Below are 16,605 nucleotides of genomic sequence, written 5' to 3' on the forward strand. Positions count from 1 at the left end.
ATGTTGGATCAGGCCAATGGCCCATCCAGTCCAACAATCTGTGTCACACAGTGGCCAAAAAACCCAGGTGAATGATTTTGTTAAAGTTACTTTATTCACCCCAGAGGAGCTTTAGTTAGTATGCTGTCAAGAAAAAAAGAGGGACATCCTCTTACTTTTGCACACAAAAGGATGTTCAGAATAAAACCCCTTTTGTGTATCACATTCTTAGGTAGGTCATCTTGCATTCAGCCTTGGCTTCTTTTGGGGTAAATACAGTAATTGGTCACGTAGTGTAGCAGTTAGAGCCTTTGGACTAGGAACTGGTGGATGCGGATTCAAATCCCTCCGCTACCATGAAGTGCATCTGGTGACCTCAGGCCAGCCACCCGCTCCAAACCCAGCCTCACAAGGATGTTGTGAAATAGCAGTTTTCGAGTTAAATTCCTCCTGGCATGTACAAGAGGAACCCCCGCCCTCCTTACCCAGTTATGACATATTTTCTGCAAATTTGGCTGAAGTTACAGTCCAGCAGTCTGTCAAGAGGAGCATTTGCAAAAGCTGTGTTTATGGAATATGGCTCCTCCGTCAGTGGCTTAATGAAGCCTCCGCGTCCTGAAGTAGACTGCCTTGGAGGATCAGTTTGCTGGGGGCTTTGGCCTCTGCATCCTACCTTGTGACTGGTCCTGCAGGGCTTCTTGCTGTCAAGTGCGCTATTTTCTGTAACGTGATTTTCTTTCAGACACAAAGCAGGTCACCAGCTCTCTTCTCTCCCCCCTTATTTACAACCATTGGGCAAGTAATAAATCCATCTGGCCCAAGGATGTTTATGCTACAGCCTGGCTGGTAGTACTTTCAAGTTGCCTCTCCCACAGGTTCACACAGACAACTCTTATCTGCTTCCAGAATAGTTTGAGGATAGGAGATGTTTCTAATAGCCTAAATTCCTTAGTAATAAAATAGATAGTTGTTTAGCAACCTTTGAACCCGTGACTCAATTATGCATCTGTATGGTAACCTTTGAAGATATCCTATATAGCCACTGTGTATACGTCATTACTCCCAAGGCTTGTGTCCTTGGTATAGCTCCTGAGTTTCTAACAATAAAACATCTTTAATTTAAAACAAAAGACTGCTTATTGAGAAATATCGATGTTTGACATTTGCATGTTCTCATGACCATGCTGTTTTCCTCGTCGCCCCCCCCCCCCCCCCCGGTCCAGGTGGTTCAGTCAGGGATAGCCAGTCTTGGCCTAACGCAGTACGCAGACAGACCTGCTGGCCAGTACAGCGGCGGGAACAAACGCAAGCTGTCCACAGCCATCGCCCTCATTGGAGCACCGTCTGTCATCTTCCTGGTCAGTGACATCATTTGCAGGACAGAATTTGGGGAATGGCCTTCCTCTGGCTTAGAAGACCCCTCATAGACTGAATCTTCTCTTTCCACGGGGCGGGTTTTGCTTGCAGGATGAACCGACGACTGGGATGGACCCACGAGCCAAGCGTTCCCTGTGGAACTGCATCCTGGGCATGATTAAGGGCGGCAGATGTGTGGTGCTCACGTCGCACAGGTAAGAGCCGAACCCAATGGGCTCACCTGGACAGGGAGTGTGGCTCTCTCCGAGGCAACTTTAGTTTGTTAGCTATGTTGAGAGTTTCTCCCTGCGTAGTGTTGCGAGGCTGTCACCTGGACAAGTGGGAGATCCCTCTTCGATAAAAGACTGGGTCAGAAATGGTGATAGATGTGTGTCCCCGTCAGAGGTTATCCACACACCCACTGGTGTCAAGTCTGCTTCAACTCTGGTCAAGTCTGTGTTCCATCTTTGGTTCAAGGGGAAGCATTCTGGGTAAAAGCCACACTGTATGCCAATGCTGCTAGCTCGAACTCTCCTCTCCCCCCTCCCTTCCTTTGTTATGTAGCTTTGCTTTGAAATGGGAATATGTGAAAGAGATTGTGGTGCCTTCTCAGGCTGGGCACCGGGGGAGGTTTCTCGCCCAAGGCCAACAGGCCTGAGAACGAAATTGTAACATCAATGTGTGAATGTGCCCTGCATAGTACTCCCTCCCTAAAGAATCCCTTTGAAGTATACCTTATATGATTACACTTTGCTGTATGTTCCTTAGTCTTCCAATCTCTCCGAGCAGTCGAGAACAATGATATCAATAAACTAGAAACTTTTTTATCGAAAGGTCTCGTTATTGAATCAGCCGACTTGACAACTGGTTTGTTTTTCCAACAACTGAAGCCTTGATTGTGGCTGGATTAAAATTCTTATTGAGACATCTATCAACGTTTAAGATTTACATTGGCCACAGGACTGTCGGAGCGCACGAGCACTTTAATCCACCGCGAGAGGAGCGGCAGGATCGTCTCTCTAAATCTTTGAAAGTCTTCTGAAGCAACGATGTACTTTAGGACTTTAATGAATGGTTCACTGTAATTTATGAGTAGTGCTATTAACTGTATTGTTACGAATATGATCTTATAGATGCTGTAGAGATGAGCGTTTTGTAGAATTACTAAATTTCCCATGAAATTGTTTTGGTTGCTGCTTTTGGAATTCTGTTTAAAGCATTAGAAATTGTATTTATTGTTTTTCATGATTTCTCACCTGGAGATTGGCAACCCTAACTGGGACTCATCTCTAGTGTTTTCCTGGCGACTGATTCTGGGTGTTGCCTTCCAGGCCGTTGACTCAGGGTGCATTCACACGACACTAAATAATGCATTTTGCAACTGGATTTTTGCGGTGTAAGAGTAGCAAAAATCCAGTTGCAAAATGCATCACATAGTGTAGTGTGAATGCACCCTCCGTCTTTGCTACAGTCTATGCTACTTATCCCCCTGGCTCTTGTCTGGGAATTAGGTCCGAAGGAGATGGTTTGAAGAAAAAAAAAGGAAGGGATGGGGGGGATTAAAAGAGGTGAGCCGTGCCTGTCTTTAATTCCTTTCGGATCTCTTCCATTTCCTCTGGCAGCATGGAGGAATGCGAGGCGCTCTGTACCAGAATGGCCATCATGGTGAGCGGCTGTTTCCGATGCCTGGGGAGCGTGCAGCATCTGAAGAACAGGTATTTATTCTGTGGACTCATTTTTAATTCCTTTTTTACCCGCTCTTCCTTTCCTAAAGCAGCTCCCATCATTCTCCTGCCCTCCATTTTATCCTCACAACGACCCTGTGAGGACTATTAGGCTGTGATGCTGCAACTGGCCCAGGGTCACCCAGCGAGCTTCCATGGCATGAGAGGAGATTCAAATTTGGGTCTCTCAAACAGTAGTCTGCCTGTCTTAACCAATGCACCACACTGGCTCTGACGGGAAGTGCTTTGAGCTGACAGATGTGACTTTCTGAGAGCCCTTGAGTTTCTCTTTCTGATCACTTGTTCCGGGGTCACGCCGGTCTGTGATCCTCACAAGTGTCAAGTCGGCTGATTCAATAACGAGACCTTTTCGATAAAAAGTTTCTAGTTTATTGAAATCATTGTATCCAACAGCTAAAAGATTGAGAGACTGAGGAACATACAGTAAGGATAATCATATAAGGTATACTTCAAAGGAATTCTTTAGGGAGGGGGTACTATGCAGGGCACATTCACACATTGATGTTACAAATCGTTCTCAGGCCGGCTGGCCTTGGGCAAGGCGCCTCTCCCCCATTGCCCAGTCTGAGAAGGCACTATTATCTCTTTCTCATGCTTCCATTTCAGAGCAAACTACATAACAAAAGACAGGAAGGGGGGAGGAGGAAGAGTAGAGCTAGCAGCATTGGCATACAGTATGGCTTTTACCCAGAATGCTTTCCCCTGAACCAAAGATGACACACAGGCTTGACCAGAGTTGAAGCAGACTTGACAGCAAGGTTCAGTTACTGCCTTTTGGTTGTCAGCCTTCTTTCCAAAGAAGCTTGAGGTGGCTTCATGGTTGCCTGTCCTCCCTTGGTTCATAACAGTCCTGTGCGGGCCAAGCTAGACGTGGCATTACCCTTGTAGCCATCACAGTGCCGATGCCACCAAATAAAAATGTTGTAAGGACAGTGCTCCTGTGGTGCTTTTTCAAATGTCAAAACAACTGCGTGGGGCGGGACTGGCCGGCAGTTTGGGCAGTTGAAAAGGTGCGGGACTGTGCTCCTGACTGAATCAGAATTCGGACCTTGTGGCATTTTCAGATGACTTTAACTTCGCTGTGGAGTCCTAATGGTGGCCTCGTGGATTCTGTTCCAACTAGTTTGACCCTGAGGCCTGTTAAGTTGAGAGAGGAGGACTGAACCCTGGTCTCCTTGGGCTTAGACTGACACTTTAATGCAGGGCTCTCCAACCCTTTTCAGCCTGTGGGTACCTTTGGAATTTCGAGTGGGGAGTGAGGAAGAGGCAGGACAGGTGAGTGGAGGATGAGAAGGGATGGGGAGGAGGCAGGGTGGGTGGGAGGACAAAGGGAATCAGCAGGGAAGAGGGGGGAAGGGCAAGCAGAGGAGGAGAAAGGACAGGGGGGAGGCAAGCCATGGAGAAGGGGGATGGGCGGAGGAAGAGGCAAACTAGCGATTTGTCTAGGGCATGGGGAGGGGGGAGGGCCGAATTTGGCACCCTCACCCTGCCGGTGCCCTAAGCCAGCCCTGGCCATAGCAGGCAGTGCCTGCCAAGTGGAGTACCTCCTTTCTCACACCTCCTGGGAAGAAGGAAGGCTTGAAGGAAGAGTGGAGCTACACACGGATTTTTTTTAATTAATTATTTATTTATTTATTTATTTATTTATTTATTTATTACTTTACATTTATATCCCGCCCTCTCCGCAAGCGGACTCAGGGCGGCTTACAATATCATAAAAACAATCAATTCCATAAAACATATAAAACCATAATTCACTTATCAATTTAAAACTATTTGCGCTGTCTCAATCCAGTCTGGCGGTATTGGGTTCTGACTATGATCGCCAGCTTCTGTAGGATGTCCGGTGGCAGCCCATTTTCAGTCAACCAGAAAAGCTTGTCTAAACAGTTCGGTCTTACAGGCCCTGCGGAACGCCGACAAATCCCGCAGGGCCCTTATAGCTTCTGGGAGGGTGTTCCAAAGTTCTGGTGCTGCCACCGAGAAAGCCCTGGATCTTGTTACGCATAGCCTGGCTTCTTTTGGGCCAGGGGCAGACAGCAGATTTTTTGTCCCTGATCGCAGTGCTCTCTGGGGGATATATGGGGAAAGGCGGTCCCGTAGATAGGCAGGTCCCTGACCATAAAGGGCTTTAAAGGTTAGTACCAACACCTTGAAGCGAACTCGGAACACAACAGGCAACCAGTGCAGCTCTCTCAGCACTGGCTGAATGTGCTCCCGTCGTAGCCCCATTAACAGCCGTGCCACAGCGTTCTGCACTAGTTGTAGTCTCCGGGTTAGCGTCAGGGGTAGCCCCATGTAGAGAGCATTACAGTGATCTATTCTTGAGGTGACCGTAGCATGGATTACCGTCGCTAGGTCGCTGCGCTCCAGGTAAGGGGCCAGCTGCCGTGCTTGTCGAAGATGGAAAAAGGCAGATCTAACAGTGGCTGCCACCTGAGCCTCCATTGTAAGGGAGGACTAAAGGAGCACGCCTAAGCTCTTGACCTTGGGGACCGGTATCAGTGTCACCCCATCAAGGGCCGGCAGCTGGATCTCTCTCCCCGGACCGCCCCGACCCAGGTAGAGAACCTCCGTCTTCGTTAAAAGCCCAGGTGGTTACCAGGCCTCCTATGAAAATGCTTTCATTTGAATGAAGGCAGCCGGTGGCAAGTTCTGCCTTACAATGGCACTGCCTACTTTCTGAAAAGCTTGGTAGGCACCCAGGGAAGTGGGTGCCATGGTGCCCACAGGCAGTGTTCCCTCTAAGCTGCGTTAGCGTGAGCTAGCTCACAGATTTTTAGCTTCCAGCTCACACATTTTTGTCTTAGCTCGGGAAGGATGACCTAGGGTTGCCAAGTCCAATTCAAGAAATATCTAGGGGTTTTGGGGGTGGAGCCAGGAAACTTTGGGGGTGGAGCCAGTAGATATTGGGGTGGAGCCAGGAACAAGGTTGTGACAAGCACAACTGAACTCCAAAGGGAGTTCCGGCCATCACATTTAAAGAGACTGCACACCTTTTAAATGCCTTCCTTCCATAGGAAATAATGAAGGATAGGGGCACCTTCTTTTGGGGCTCATAGAATTGGACCCCCCTGGTCCAATCCTTTTGAAACTTGGAGGGTGTCTTAAGGAGAGACATTGGATGCTATGCTTCAAATTTGGTGCCTCTACCAAGACACCCCCCCCCACCCCAGATATCCGCAGGTTAATTCTCCATCACATAGAGTGCTCAGCAGACATTTCTATCCTCCCACCCGCTTTCTAATGACCCTGAAACAAGGGAAGGGCCTCCAAACCACGGGATCCCCTGCCCCCTCAGTGTAGAGCAAACAGGAAACCACAGTGTACAGTTTAGGTAAACTAGGAAAATAACACTGTGAAATTGCTTTGAAGCAAATGCACATAAACACTTTATATAGCCAATTCATTGGAACTAAACAAAGGCAATCATCGAACAAAAATCAAAACGGCTCAACAGAGCTCAAAGTTCAGCTATTATTTCTCTAGTTCAGAAGAAATTATCTCAATGCTCTGATTGATTGGTAATATATCCTGCTGTCTGTAAACTCCCTTGCTGAAAGACGCAGGAAGGCCATATATTCAAATAATGTAGAGGTAGCAGTCCTCCGTCCAACAGGTGCGGCTACACAAGTCCAAGGTTCTGTTCGTGTTTCATCTGCCACTTCCACTGGCCGCCTGTATTTTTATCAGGAACCCATGCTGAGGCAACAGCTCACTTGTATAGCTTACGTTCTTCTTTGCGGGAACGGTTCTCAGTGAGAATGGAGGACTTTTGTTTGATGATTGCCTTTGTTTAGTTCCAATTAATTGACTATATAAAGTGGTAATGTGCATTTGCTTCAAAACTCGTTAATTTCACAGTGTTATTTTCCTAGTTTACCCACCTGGGAATTGGCAGCCCTGGGATGACTTCAGAGCACACTAATTCATGCAGTGGCTCACAGCTTTAATGCCAGGAGCTCACAACGTAGAATTTTTTTGCTCACAAGACTCTGCAGCTTAGAGGGAACATTGCCCACAGGGACCACAGTTTTTGGAAGATGAGGCATCCAATGTTCCCTCTAAGCTGAGCTAGCTCACAGATGATTTTATAACTGAAATTGTATATGAATCTAAAACTGGAATTTATAATTGATTATTGCACATGGTTTTATTGTATACTGTATTTACATGTTGTGAGCCGCCCTGAGCCTGCTTGCGGGGAGGGCGGGATACAAATAAAAAGTTATTATTATTATTATTACAGATGGTTAACCTCCAGCTTACACCTTTTTCGTCTTCGCTCAGGAAAAATGGCCCCAGAGCACAATAATTTATGCAGTAGCTCACAACTTTAATGCCAGTAGCTCACAAAGTTGAATTTTTGCTCACATGACTCCACAGCTTAGGGGGAACATTGGAAGCGTCATGTCCCTGCCACAAGGAGGCTACAGTCTCATACTCAAGGGGTGAGATGCGGAGTTGGGGGCAGGAGAAGTTGTGGGCTTTGGCAAAGGCATCATGGGAAAGAAAGCGGGCTTTGAAGAGAGAGGGTTTTGCATCTGTGCTTGGGAAAACACAGAGAGAAAGAGGAGCGTTAGTGGAGGGCGTGAAAGGCTAGCAGCTGGCTGCGGTTGGAGGTCACCACTGTGTGTGTTGGGATACAGTAGTAGTAAGGGGGGACAGCCACAGAAGACTTGGAGGCATGGGATTTCTGCTTCACCCAGGAGCAAACAGAAAACCAGTAAAATGATTTGAGGAGGAAGTGGTCCCTGGTCAGACAGAGGAGGCAGGTAAAGGATTTTGATGGCAGCGGACTAGGGTGTCATGCACGAGTAGTTCATAGAATCCTAGAGTTGGAAGGGACCTCCAGGGTCATCCAGTCCAACCCCCTGCGCAATGCAGGAAACTCACAAACACCTCCCCCTAAATTCACAGGATCCTCATTGCTGCCAGATGGCCATCTAGCCTCTGTTTAAAAACCTCCAAGGAAGGAGAGCCCACCACCTCCCGAGAAAGCCTGTTCCACTGAGGAATAGTTCAATAATAGAATCCTTTGTTTTGAATCAAAGTGAGCTTCTTTATTTAACTCCAGGTTGCATACAGGACATTGTCTTTGAGAAGACTGAATTATCAAGGGTTACAGGATACTATAGAGGGTATCATAAAGTTACAAACACACACCAGTGGAATCTAGGGTTCAAAGGGCAAAGCAGTAATTTCCCTCTACCTAGCAATAGCCTTCTAACACCAACCTGTGACCGAGATAAGGCTTGGAAAGGGCCTGAGATGAAACGAGGGCGTGTGGGCACTGAGACATAGCAAGCCATTTCCGCTAGATAAACATCCTTTGCCAGATGGCTTCAGGGACATGAGAAATGAGCTGTAGGCAATGGAGAATAACCAGGCCTTGACAATGCTTCAGCCATTTTAGTGGACAAATAACCATGCTTGACATAAGGTTGCCAAGTTCGACTCACAAAATATCTGGGGACTTTGGGGCTGGAGCCAGGAGACTTTGGGGATGGAGCCAGGAGCAAGGGTGTGGCAAGCAGAACTGAATTCCAAAGGGAGTTCTGGCCACCACATTGAAAGGGACCACACTCTTTTTTTAATGCCTAGCCTCCATTTGGAATAATGAAGGATAGGGGCACCTTAGTTGGGGGCTCATAGAATTGGACACACCCCCATCTAATCTTTTTGAAACTTGGGGACTATTTTGAGGAGAGTCACCAGATGCTATGCTGAAAATGTGGTGCCTCTACCTCAAAAAAACAACTCCCTTAGAGCCCCAGATACCCATGGATCAGTTCTCCATTATACCCTATGGGAATCGGCCAACAAATAGGGCACGAAGGCCTTTCCCTGATCTTGCCTCCTGGCATTCAGATGCCGACCGCTTCTGAACATCACTGTGGCTAGTAACCTCTAGTGCAGGGGTGTCAAACTCATCTGTTATGATGGCCAGATATGACGTATATGAGACCTTGTCAGGCCGGGACATGTGTATAACTATTTAAGATTAAGTAGCAGAGCTCCGTGGCACAGAGTGGTAAAGCTGCAGTACTGCAGTCGGAGCCCTCTGCTCACGACCTGAGTTCAATCCCAGCGGAAGCTGGTTCAGGTAGCCGGCTTGAGGTTGACTCAGCCTTCCATCCTTCCGAGGTCGGTCAAAGGAGTCCCCAGCTTGCTGGGCGGGGGGGGGGGGGTAAGTGTAGATGACTGGGGAAGGCAATGGCAAACCACCCTGTAAACAGTCTGCCGTGAAAACGTTGTGAAAGCAACGTCATCCCAGAGTCAAAAACGACTGGTGCATGCACAGGGGACTACCTTTACCTTTTACCAGAGATATAAACTTTATAAAGGACACAGACAAACACCATTCAAGGTTTTTTTTAAAAAAAAGTAAAACATGCTTGAAACAGTAGCACTCATTGGTCTTAAAGGTGCTTTCTTTGTATCTCTCCCGTGCGATCCAGGGAACTGGACAAAGAAAGCTCTGGCTCTTCCTTCCCTCATCAGGGAACTAGGAGGGGGGGGAGCTTCAGCCAATAGAAGGAAGAGAGGCTTGGCTCCGTTGCTCTGTTGTGCAACTGAGAGAACCTGGCAAAGCAAGCTCTCCCTCCCCCCCCTTCCTCCCCAAGGGAGGAGCCTCAACCAATGGAAAAAAACAGAGGCTTTGCTCTGTAGCTCCTGTGTGATTGAGCAAGCCTGGCAAAGCAAGCTGTGATGCAGAAGGAAGCAAGAGAGAGACAGAAGGAAGAAGAGGACAGCCAGTTGCTCGGGGGCCTGATAGGAGCCCTCTAGGGCCCTGATTCGGCCTCCGTGCCATATGTTTGGCACCCCTGCTCTAATGGACTTCTCTATAAATTCCCTTTAAAGGCCACCCACATTCATGGCCTAATCACTACATACACTGGAAATGAATTCTACATTCCATTTCCTAGCTGAATAAAGAATTACTTCCTTTTGTCCATCCTGAATCTATCACCCAACCTTTATATTGGGTGCCCCCCAAAGCTCTAGTATTATGGGCGAAGGAGAAACAGTTCTCTCCTTCCACTTTCTCTGCTTGGAGCGTAATTTTATAAAGAAGAGAGAAGGAAGAAGTTGCTATGGCTACGGCAAAAGGGTACCACCGTTTTCACTGAGGAGTCAGGGAGACAGTTGTAAACAGAGAAGAAACACGCTCGGTGACAGAAATGAACATGGGGAGTGAAGCAGAACAACCAAGCCAAAGCTTCACGCTTCTTCCAGGAACACTCTCCATGAAGCTAGTGCATGTACAAGAGGAGGACGCTGTCAAGTCGGCTGATTCAATAACGAGTCTTTGTTGAAACAAAGTAGCTAGTTTATTGATATCATAGTTCTCGACTACAGTAAGATTGAAAGACTAAAGATCATACAGTAGAATGCAATCATATAAGGTACACTTCAAAGGGATTCTTGAGGGAGGGGTACTATGCAGGGCACATTCACGCATTGATGTTACAATTTCTTTCTCAGGCCGGGTATGGCCTTGAGCGTCTCTTGGCTCCAACCTCCCCCGATGCCCAGCCTGAGAAGGCCCGATAAACTGCTTCACATATTCCCATTTCAAAGCGGTGCTACATAACAAAGGAAAGGAGGGGAGTGAGGATAGTTCAAGCTAGCAGCAATGGAATACAGCATGGCTTTACCCAGGGTGCTTTTCCCCTGAACCAAAGTTTAGGCATAGACTTGACCAGAGTTTTAAGCAGACTTGACATACTCTTGGAGCAGAGAGGAGGAGATCAGTTCTAGAAGACTTTGGTCTGCTCAGAAATGTCTTTTAGAAGGTCCCTCCTTTATTAAGGTGTCTTGCCGAATTTCTACAGCAGTAGTTGTAGATTTCCCAGGCTGTATGGCCGTGGTGAGACCTGACGTTTCACCAGCAAGTGTGACTGGCATCCTCAGAGGTATAACCCAGAAAACTGGAGTTCTCTCTGGGTCAAAGTGAGAAGAAGATGGTAGGCAGGTAATTTATATCTACTCAGGAAAGTGGGGGAGGGCTGAGTCATTATCTTGTAGGAGCTTTCCAGGCTTTTCAACTCTGGCCCCGACCTGGTGGAACTCTCTGCCTGGTGACATCCACGCTCTGAGGGACCTTATGCAGTTCCACGAACTCCAAGGCAGAGATGTTCCTCCGGGGCTTTGGTGGAGGATAGCAACGGGGTACCACCTGTATTGGAAACATGCGGAAGAGAATTGTGATCACGAGGAGTTAGTTGATGCGTCTCATTTCTTTCAAATGCTTTCTGGAAAGTATGCTGATTTATGGTGGCATTTTGCTTATGCAACTGAAATGTGTTATCTGTAAAACATAACTTGTTTTTCTGTTCTCCTTGTAACTGCTGAAGTACCAAGTGCAGGCATTCGGGAGATTGATCCCAGATTGATCAGGCTGTTTACTGTGGGCGTTGGCTCAGGGGCCAGGTGATGGGAATGACAGTGGGCGTTTTCGCACTGACCTTAATCGGCAGCGACGTCCCTCTTCACCACGCAGGATCTGCGCGGATTTCGCACCAATTGCTGCGGAGCACCCGGAAGAGCCGCAAAGTCCCTCGGCCTTTGCGGCGCAAACAGAAACCGCCAAAAACCAGTTTCCATTTGTGCCGCAAAAGCCGCGGGACTTTGCGGCTCTTCCGGGTGCTCCGCAGCAATTGGTGCGAAATCCGCGCAGATCCTGCGCGGTGAAGAGGGACGTCGCTGCCGCTTAAGGTCAGTGCGAAAACGCCCAGTGTTTAATGATAAAAGCCGGAGGTTGAAGCCCAGAATTTGGAGCTTCAACACAGATCAGGTAGCCGGATGCTGAGTTGGCCAAGAGGGGTCTCTCTCGCTGCTATCAGGGCTCGCAACAGCTGAAGGGGAGATATATACTTGCGAGGTATATGTTATTCTGTTTGCCTGTTGACTTCACCATAGCTCGATAAAGTATAACTTTTCCTTTATCTGTCGGTGTGCTCATTGCCTCCGAATCCAAAAAGAACCTCTGCCTTTGGCAGAACACCACCTTACCTGGCACTCCCTTCCCTCCCCCCACTCTGCTTTTCCTGACTGCGAGACCGTAACGCATATTGTACGATTGCTTTAGCACCATCTGATGTTATGTCTAGCTATTTTAATTGGATTTTCAATTGTACATCTGATGTTGTTAACTGCCCTGAGCTCTGAGCTAAATTATAAATCAATTTGCATCGGCAGAAGGCTCCGCCCTTCTATGTGTAGAGGAGCAGGACATGATCCTACACCCAAAAGCAGGGCTTTGTAAAGGCCCTGCTCAAGCCACCTGTGTCCTTCTGCCTTAGGTTCGGAGAGGGATACACGATCATGCTCCGGGTCTCTGGGACCAAACCGGACTTTCGTCCCCTGGAGAAGTTCATGAAGGATTCCTTCCCCAGCATAGTTCTCAAGGAGAAGCACTACTCCACCCTCCAGTACCAGCTGCCGTTCCACGACTGTTCCCTGGCCAAGATCTTTGACATCCTCTCGGCTCACCAGGGCACCTACCACATTGAAGAATACTCCATCTCCCAAACCACCCTGGATCAGGTGAGGACCGGAATCCGCCGCTGGGGCCAGGGCTGGATTAACAATTAGGCCAGGTAGGCACTGGCCTATGGGCTCCCATGCGTTTAGGGGCCCCAGGCCAGCTTCCCCCCCCCCCCCCCCCCAGTTTTCCCTCTGCTTGCAGCCCTTCCAGCCTGCACATGTAGCCTGCAACTGAGCTGCTCTTTGCCTGAGCAAAGAACTGAGCTTGCTCTTGCCTGGTATGGCTGCTGCTGGCATTGTCGCCAAATTTACCTCTCTTTACCTCTCCCCTGCAGCTTTGTCAAAGGGGCTTTGGAGAAGGGGCCTGCAGGCTGCAGCGGGGGCCATGGGTGGCAAGGCGGGCCCTCCGACGGAGATAATTTGCGAGGGAGCTCCCGGGATTTTGACTGCCTAGGGGCCTCCACAGGGTTTAATCCGGCACTGGCTGGGGCAGGAGGCCTTACTTCAAGGGTGCGGGGCCTCGGATCCTCTCTCGGTTCCCAGCTTCCTTGGAGAACCACATTTGCAAGCTTAATTTCTGGAACCACAAGTACCTTTGGGGGAATAAAAATTTTATCCCCTTCACCAGGTTCCCTGCTTACATACGGACCTGGACAGAGTTCACTTGTTAGATCTAAAACGCCGCTTCCACCTTTATGCTAGCAAAATTAACATAGGGCTGTTTTGCACATTACCGAACCTGAACCCTGGGATGGCTGCTGAAGGTCGGTTGAGTCAAGATCCAGAGATCTGCAGCCAGTTCCAGCTCTCGAGACAAGCATGCCTGCCTGCCTAGGCACTCTGACCGATTCCCCACTAGCCTTACCTCGCTCACACTCTCCTCTTCGCAGGGCTTCTGTCGGATTTCGCACAAGCTACCCCGAGGCTGCGACTCGCTCCGCCTCTTTCACGCAGCAAACAAGATCCTCTAAAAACCAGTTTCTGTTCGCCGTGCGAAAAAGGCGAAGCGAGTTGCAGCCCCGGGGCAGATAGTGTGAAATCCGGTGGAAGCCCTGCGGAGAAGAGGAGTGTGAGAGCGGGATAAGGCTAGTGGGGAATTGGTCTCTCTTGCTCCAGAGACCACCAGAGAAGTCCAGGGTTGTGACGCAGAGGCAGGCAGTGGCCGACCGCCTCTGAATGTCTCTTGCAGTCAGGCCTTGAATTCAGCAGGAGCTCACAGGAGCACAGCTCCTGAACGTTTCTGACACACCCCTCCTCCTCCCCACCTACCTACCTTGTCCATTGAATAGGAGTTGCAGCTGCATAACAATCCCTGGATTAGGAGAGCGGGCAGCCAGCCAACCACCAGGGGCTTTGCCACACCCCCAGCAGCCTTTATTAACCCCTGGAGAAGCCCACACCATCCTTTCTCCACTTCTTATGTGATTTTGGGCAATGGGTGGTTTGCTGGCCTTTTGACTGGGGGGGGGGGGGCAAGGAGAGCCCCAGGAGAGCAAGGCCTACTTTGGGTTGGCTGGATCTCTAGCCAACCCAAGCTGGCCTCGCTCACCCGGGGCTCTCCTTTCTTGCATCAGGTTGCTTTTGGATGGTGGTGGTATATGCTAATGAGTTATACTAATGAGCTCCACCAGCTATTTTTCTACAAAAGAACTCCTGCTTCCAGTGCTTTGAAAACCCCACTGGGGGTTGCCATAAGTCAGCAAGGGTGTGGGGGGGACAAGACACGTGGGGTTTTAATGTTGGGTCCAGGTTCCCTGTAGTTGCTGTGAGAAAAAGCTGTGAAAAAATAAAGGAGAACCTGTTTGGGATTGGAATGCCCCTGTTGGGGAAGCTTTCGCACACACACCCCAAGCCATTTCCCCATGCTGAAACAGTGCTGAGAGGGAGGAATTAATTCCTGTTTTTGCTGTTCCATGCAGAGTATTCTGTGCACATAGAACTGCAAAAACAGCACTGTTTCCATGCAGAAAAATGCCTAGAAGGAAGAGTGACATAGATAATCAGGGGCCTGGAGACCAAGCCTAGGGCTGCCAAACTCCCGGTCCAGGCGGGGATTCCCCTGCCTGGGAGGTTCCCAACCTGCTGGCCCTCATTGGGCCAGTGGGAGGAACCTCCCCCTGCATCGCTGGTGTGATGACGTCACCTGGAAGTGACGTCATCAAAATGGCGCACACTCAGGGCCACGCTAGGCGTTTCCGGGAAAACTCACAGACGCTCTAACCATTTGGGAGGTAAAACTCTATGGTACAATAGGTACCATAAAGTTTTAACCTCCCAAATGGCTACAGCATCCAGGAAAACCATAGTTTTCCCAGAAACGCCTAGAGCACCCCCCGCGTGCGTGCCACCATTTTGATGACATCACTTCCAGGTGGAAGTCCCACTGGGACTTGAAGAGGACTTGGCAACCCTAACCAAGCCCTATGAGGAAAGACTGTGGGACTTGGGAGGTTGAGGGGTGACATGAAGAAGAGAAGGTTGAGGAAGGGCATGGCTGCTCTCTTGAACTATTTGAAAGGCTGTCACTTAGAGGAGGGCAGGGAGCTCTTTCTGTTGGCTGCAGACAGGGCTTTTTTTGTAGCAGGAACTCCTTTGCATATTAGGCCACACACTCCTGATGCAGCCAATCCTCCTGGAGCTTACAGAAGGCTCAGTACTTACAGCCCTGTAAGCTCTTGGAGGACTGGCTGCATCAGGGGTGCGTGGCCTAATATGCAAAGGAGCTCCTGCTACAAAAAAAGCCCTACATGGGTTTAAATTATGAGAAAAAAGACAAACTCTCTCTGTGTACGAAACAGTTTCTCCGTGTAATGCAAATAATCCTCAACAATTCATGATAAATGACAATACAATACAATCATGCAGTTAGAAAACCATCCAGTGCACAACATAGCTGCTGTCTAAAAATCATAATGCTTCCTAAATAGACTCCGACGATAAAAGAACCGGTCCAATTTTGTTTAGAATATGACTTACCCTTCTTCTGGAAACCATCTATCATATTCATAAGTCCAGTAGACTTGAAGTGCCACAATTTTGCACACGGAGAGAGCTTGTCTTTTTTTCTCAGTCACCAAACCTCCATGGTTCTGCTATTTGCTGGGTTTAAATTACGGGCAGAAAAGTAACGTCTGAGTGTTAGGAGAGAGTTTTGACAGTCAGAGTTGTTCAACAGTGGGATCAGCTACCGAGGGAGATGATGAGCTCCCCATCCCTGGCAGTCTAAGCAGCAGCTGATCCTGACTTGTCAGGGTTACTTTAGGCTGATTCTGCACTGAGCAGGGGGTTGGACTAGATGGCCTCTGTGGTCCCTTCCAACTCTGATTTTGTGGCTGGAGCTCTTCTCCTGCCAAGCAACATTCAAAGCCTGTTCAAGCTCTCCTTTTTATTTTTTTAACAGACGTTCCCCACAGCTACTGCGTGTCTGTGGGAACCTGAGCTGGGTATGGTAAACTAAAACCCCGTTTTTTAAAGAAAAATTCCTGGTGTCTAGTTTGGCCCAAAGTTGAAGGGGTTTTTTAATATCTTAGGATAACAGAGCAATTCTCATCTTGCCACCCCTGCCTTTCCTTTCAAGGTGTTTGTACATTTTGCTAAGGATGAAAATGATGAAGAACATCTTTGGGGAACCCCCTCTTCAGTCTACCCAACAAACCCGAAGAATCATCGAAGAAACCCTTTCTGAGAAACTGGCACCTGCGGGGAGGGGGCAGACAACCTGCAACGTCATGCCAGAAATGCAGACTTGCAGCAACCTTTTTGAGCGTCTGTCTCTCTTTCCACGCGAGCTCCCTGAAGGGACGGGCGCAGAGAATGGACGAGGTTTGAAGCCTTGGAGGGCTCGGTTAATGGCTTGGAACAGCAGAGAGAGAGAGAGAGTTCGTATGTCAAGGCAGTTCTCCTGGTTTAGATTAAAAAATCTGCATAGTCCATTCTTTTTCATGCGGCAGTCTACTGGGAGGCCAACAGGCAGGGCAGGAAGGGCAAAGCAACCTCTCCTTGGTGCCCCACATCACTGGTGCAGAATTCCTGC

General features: G+C 48.7%; 1 protein-coding gene across 1 annotated transcript in view; it reads left to right on the plus strand.

Annotated features, from left to right (window-relative positions):
• The window catches only part of LOC132590790 (phospholipid-transporting ATPase ABCA1-like), a 42,379-nt gene extending 26,122 nt beyond the window's left edge, over positions 1-16,257 (plus strand). The window contains exons 5-9 of the mRNA XM_060263717.1: positions 1,203-1,337; positions 1,447-1,550; positions 2,958-3,050; positions 12,389-12,632; positions 16,150-16,257. Of these exons, the coding sequence (XP_060119700.1) occupies positions 1,203-1,337; positions 1,447-1,550; positions 2,958-3,050; positions 12,389-12,632; positions 16,150-16,257 (684 nt within the window). The remainder of the gene's footprint in view (positions 1-1,202; positions 1,338-1,446; positions 1,551-2,957; positions 3,051-12,388; positions 12,633-16,149) is intronic.
• The last annotated feature ends 348 nt before the right edge of the window (positions 16,258-16,605 follow it).

The sequence above is a fragment of the Heteronotia binoei genome, unplaced genomic scaffold, assembly GCF_032191835.1.
Source record: "Heteronotia binoei isolate CCM8104 ecotype False Entrance Well unplaced genomic scaffold, APGP_CSIRO_Hbin_v1 ptg000754l, whole genome shotgun sequence".
Classification (NCBI taxonomy): Eukaryota; Metazoa; Chordata; class Lepidosauria; order Squamata; family Gekkonidae; genus Heteronotia; species Heteronotia binoei.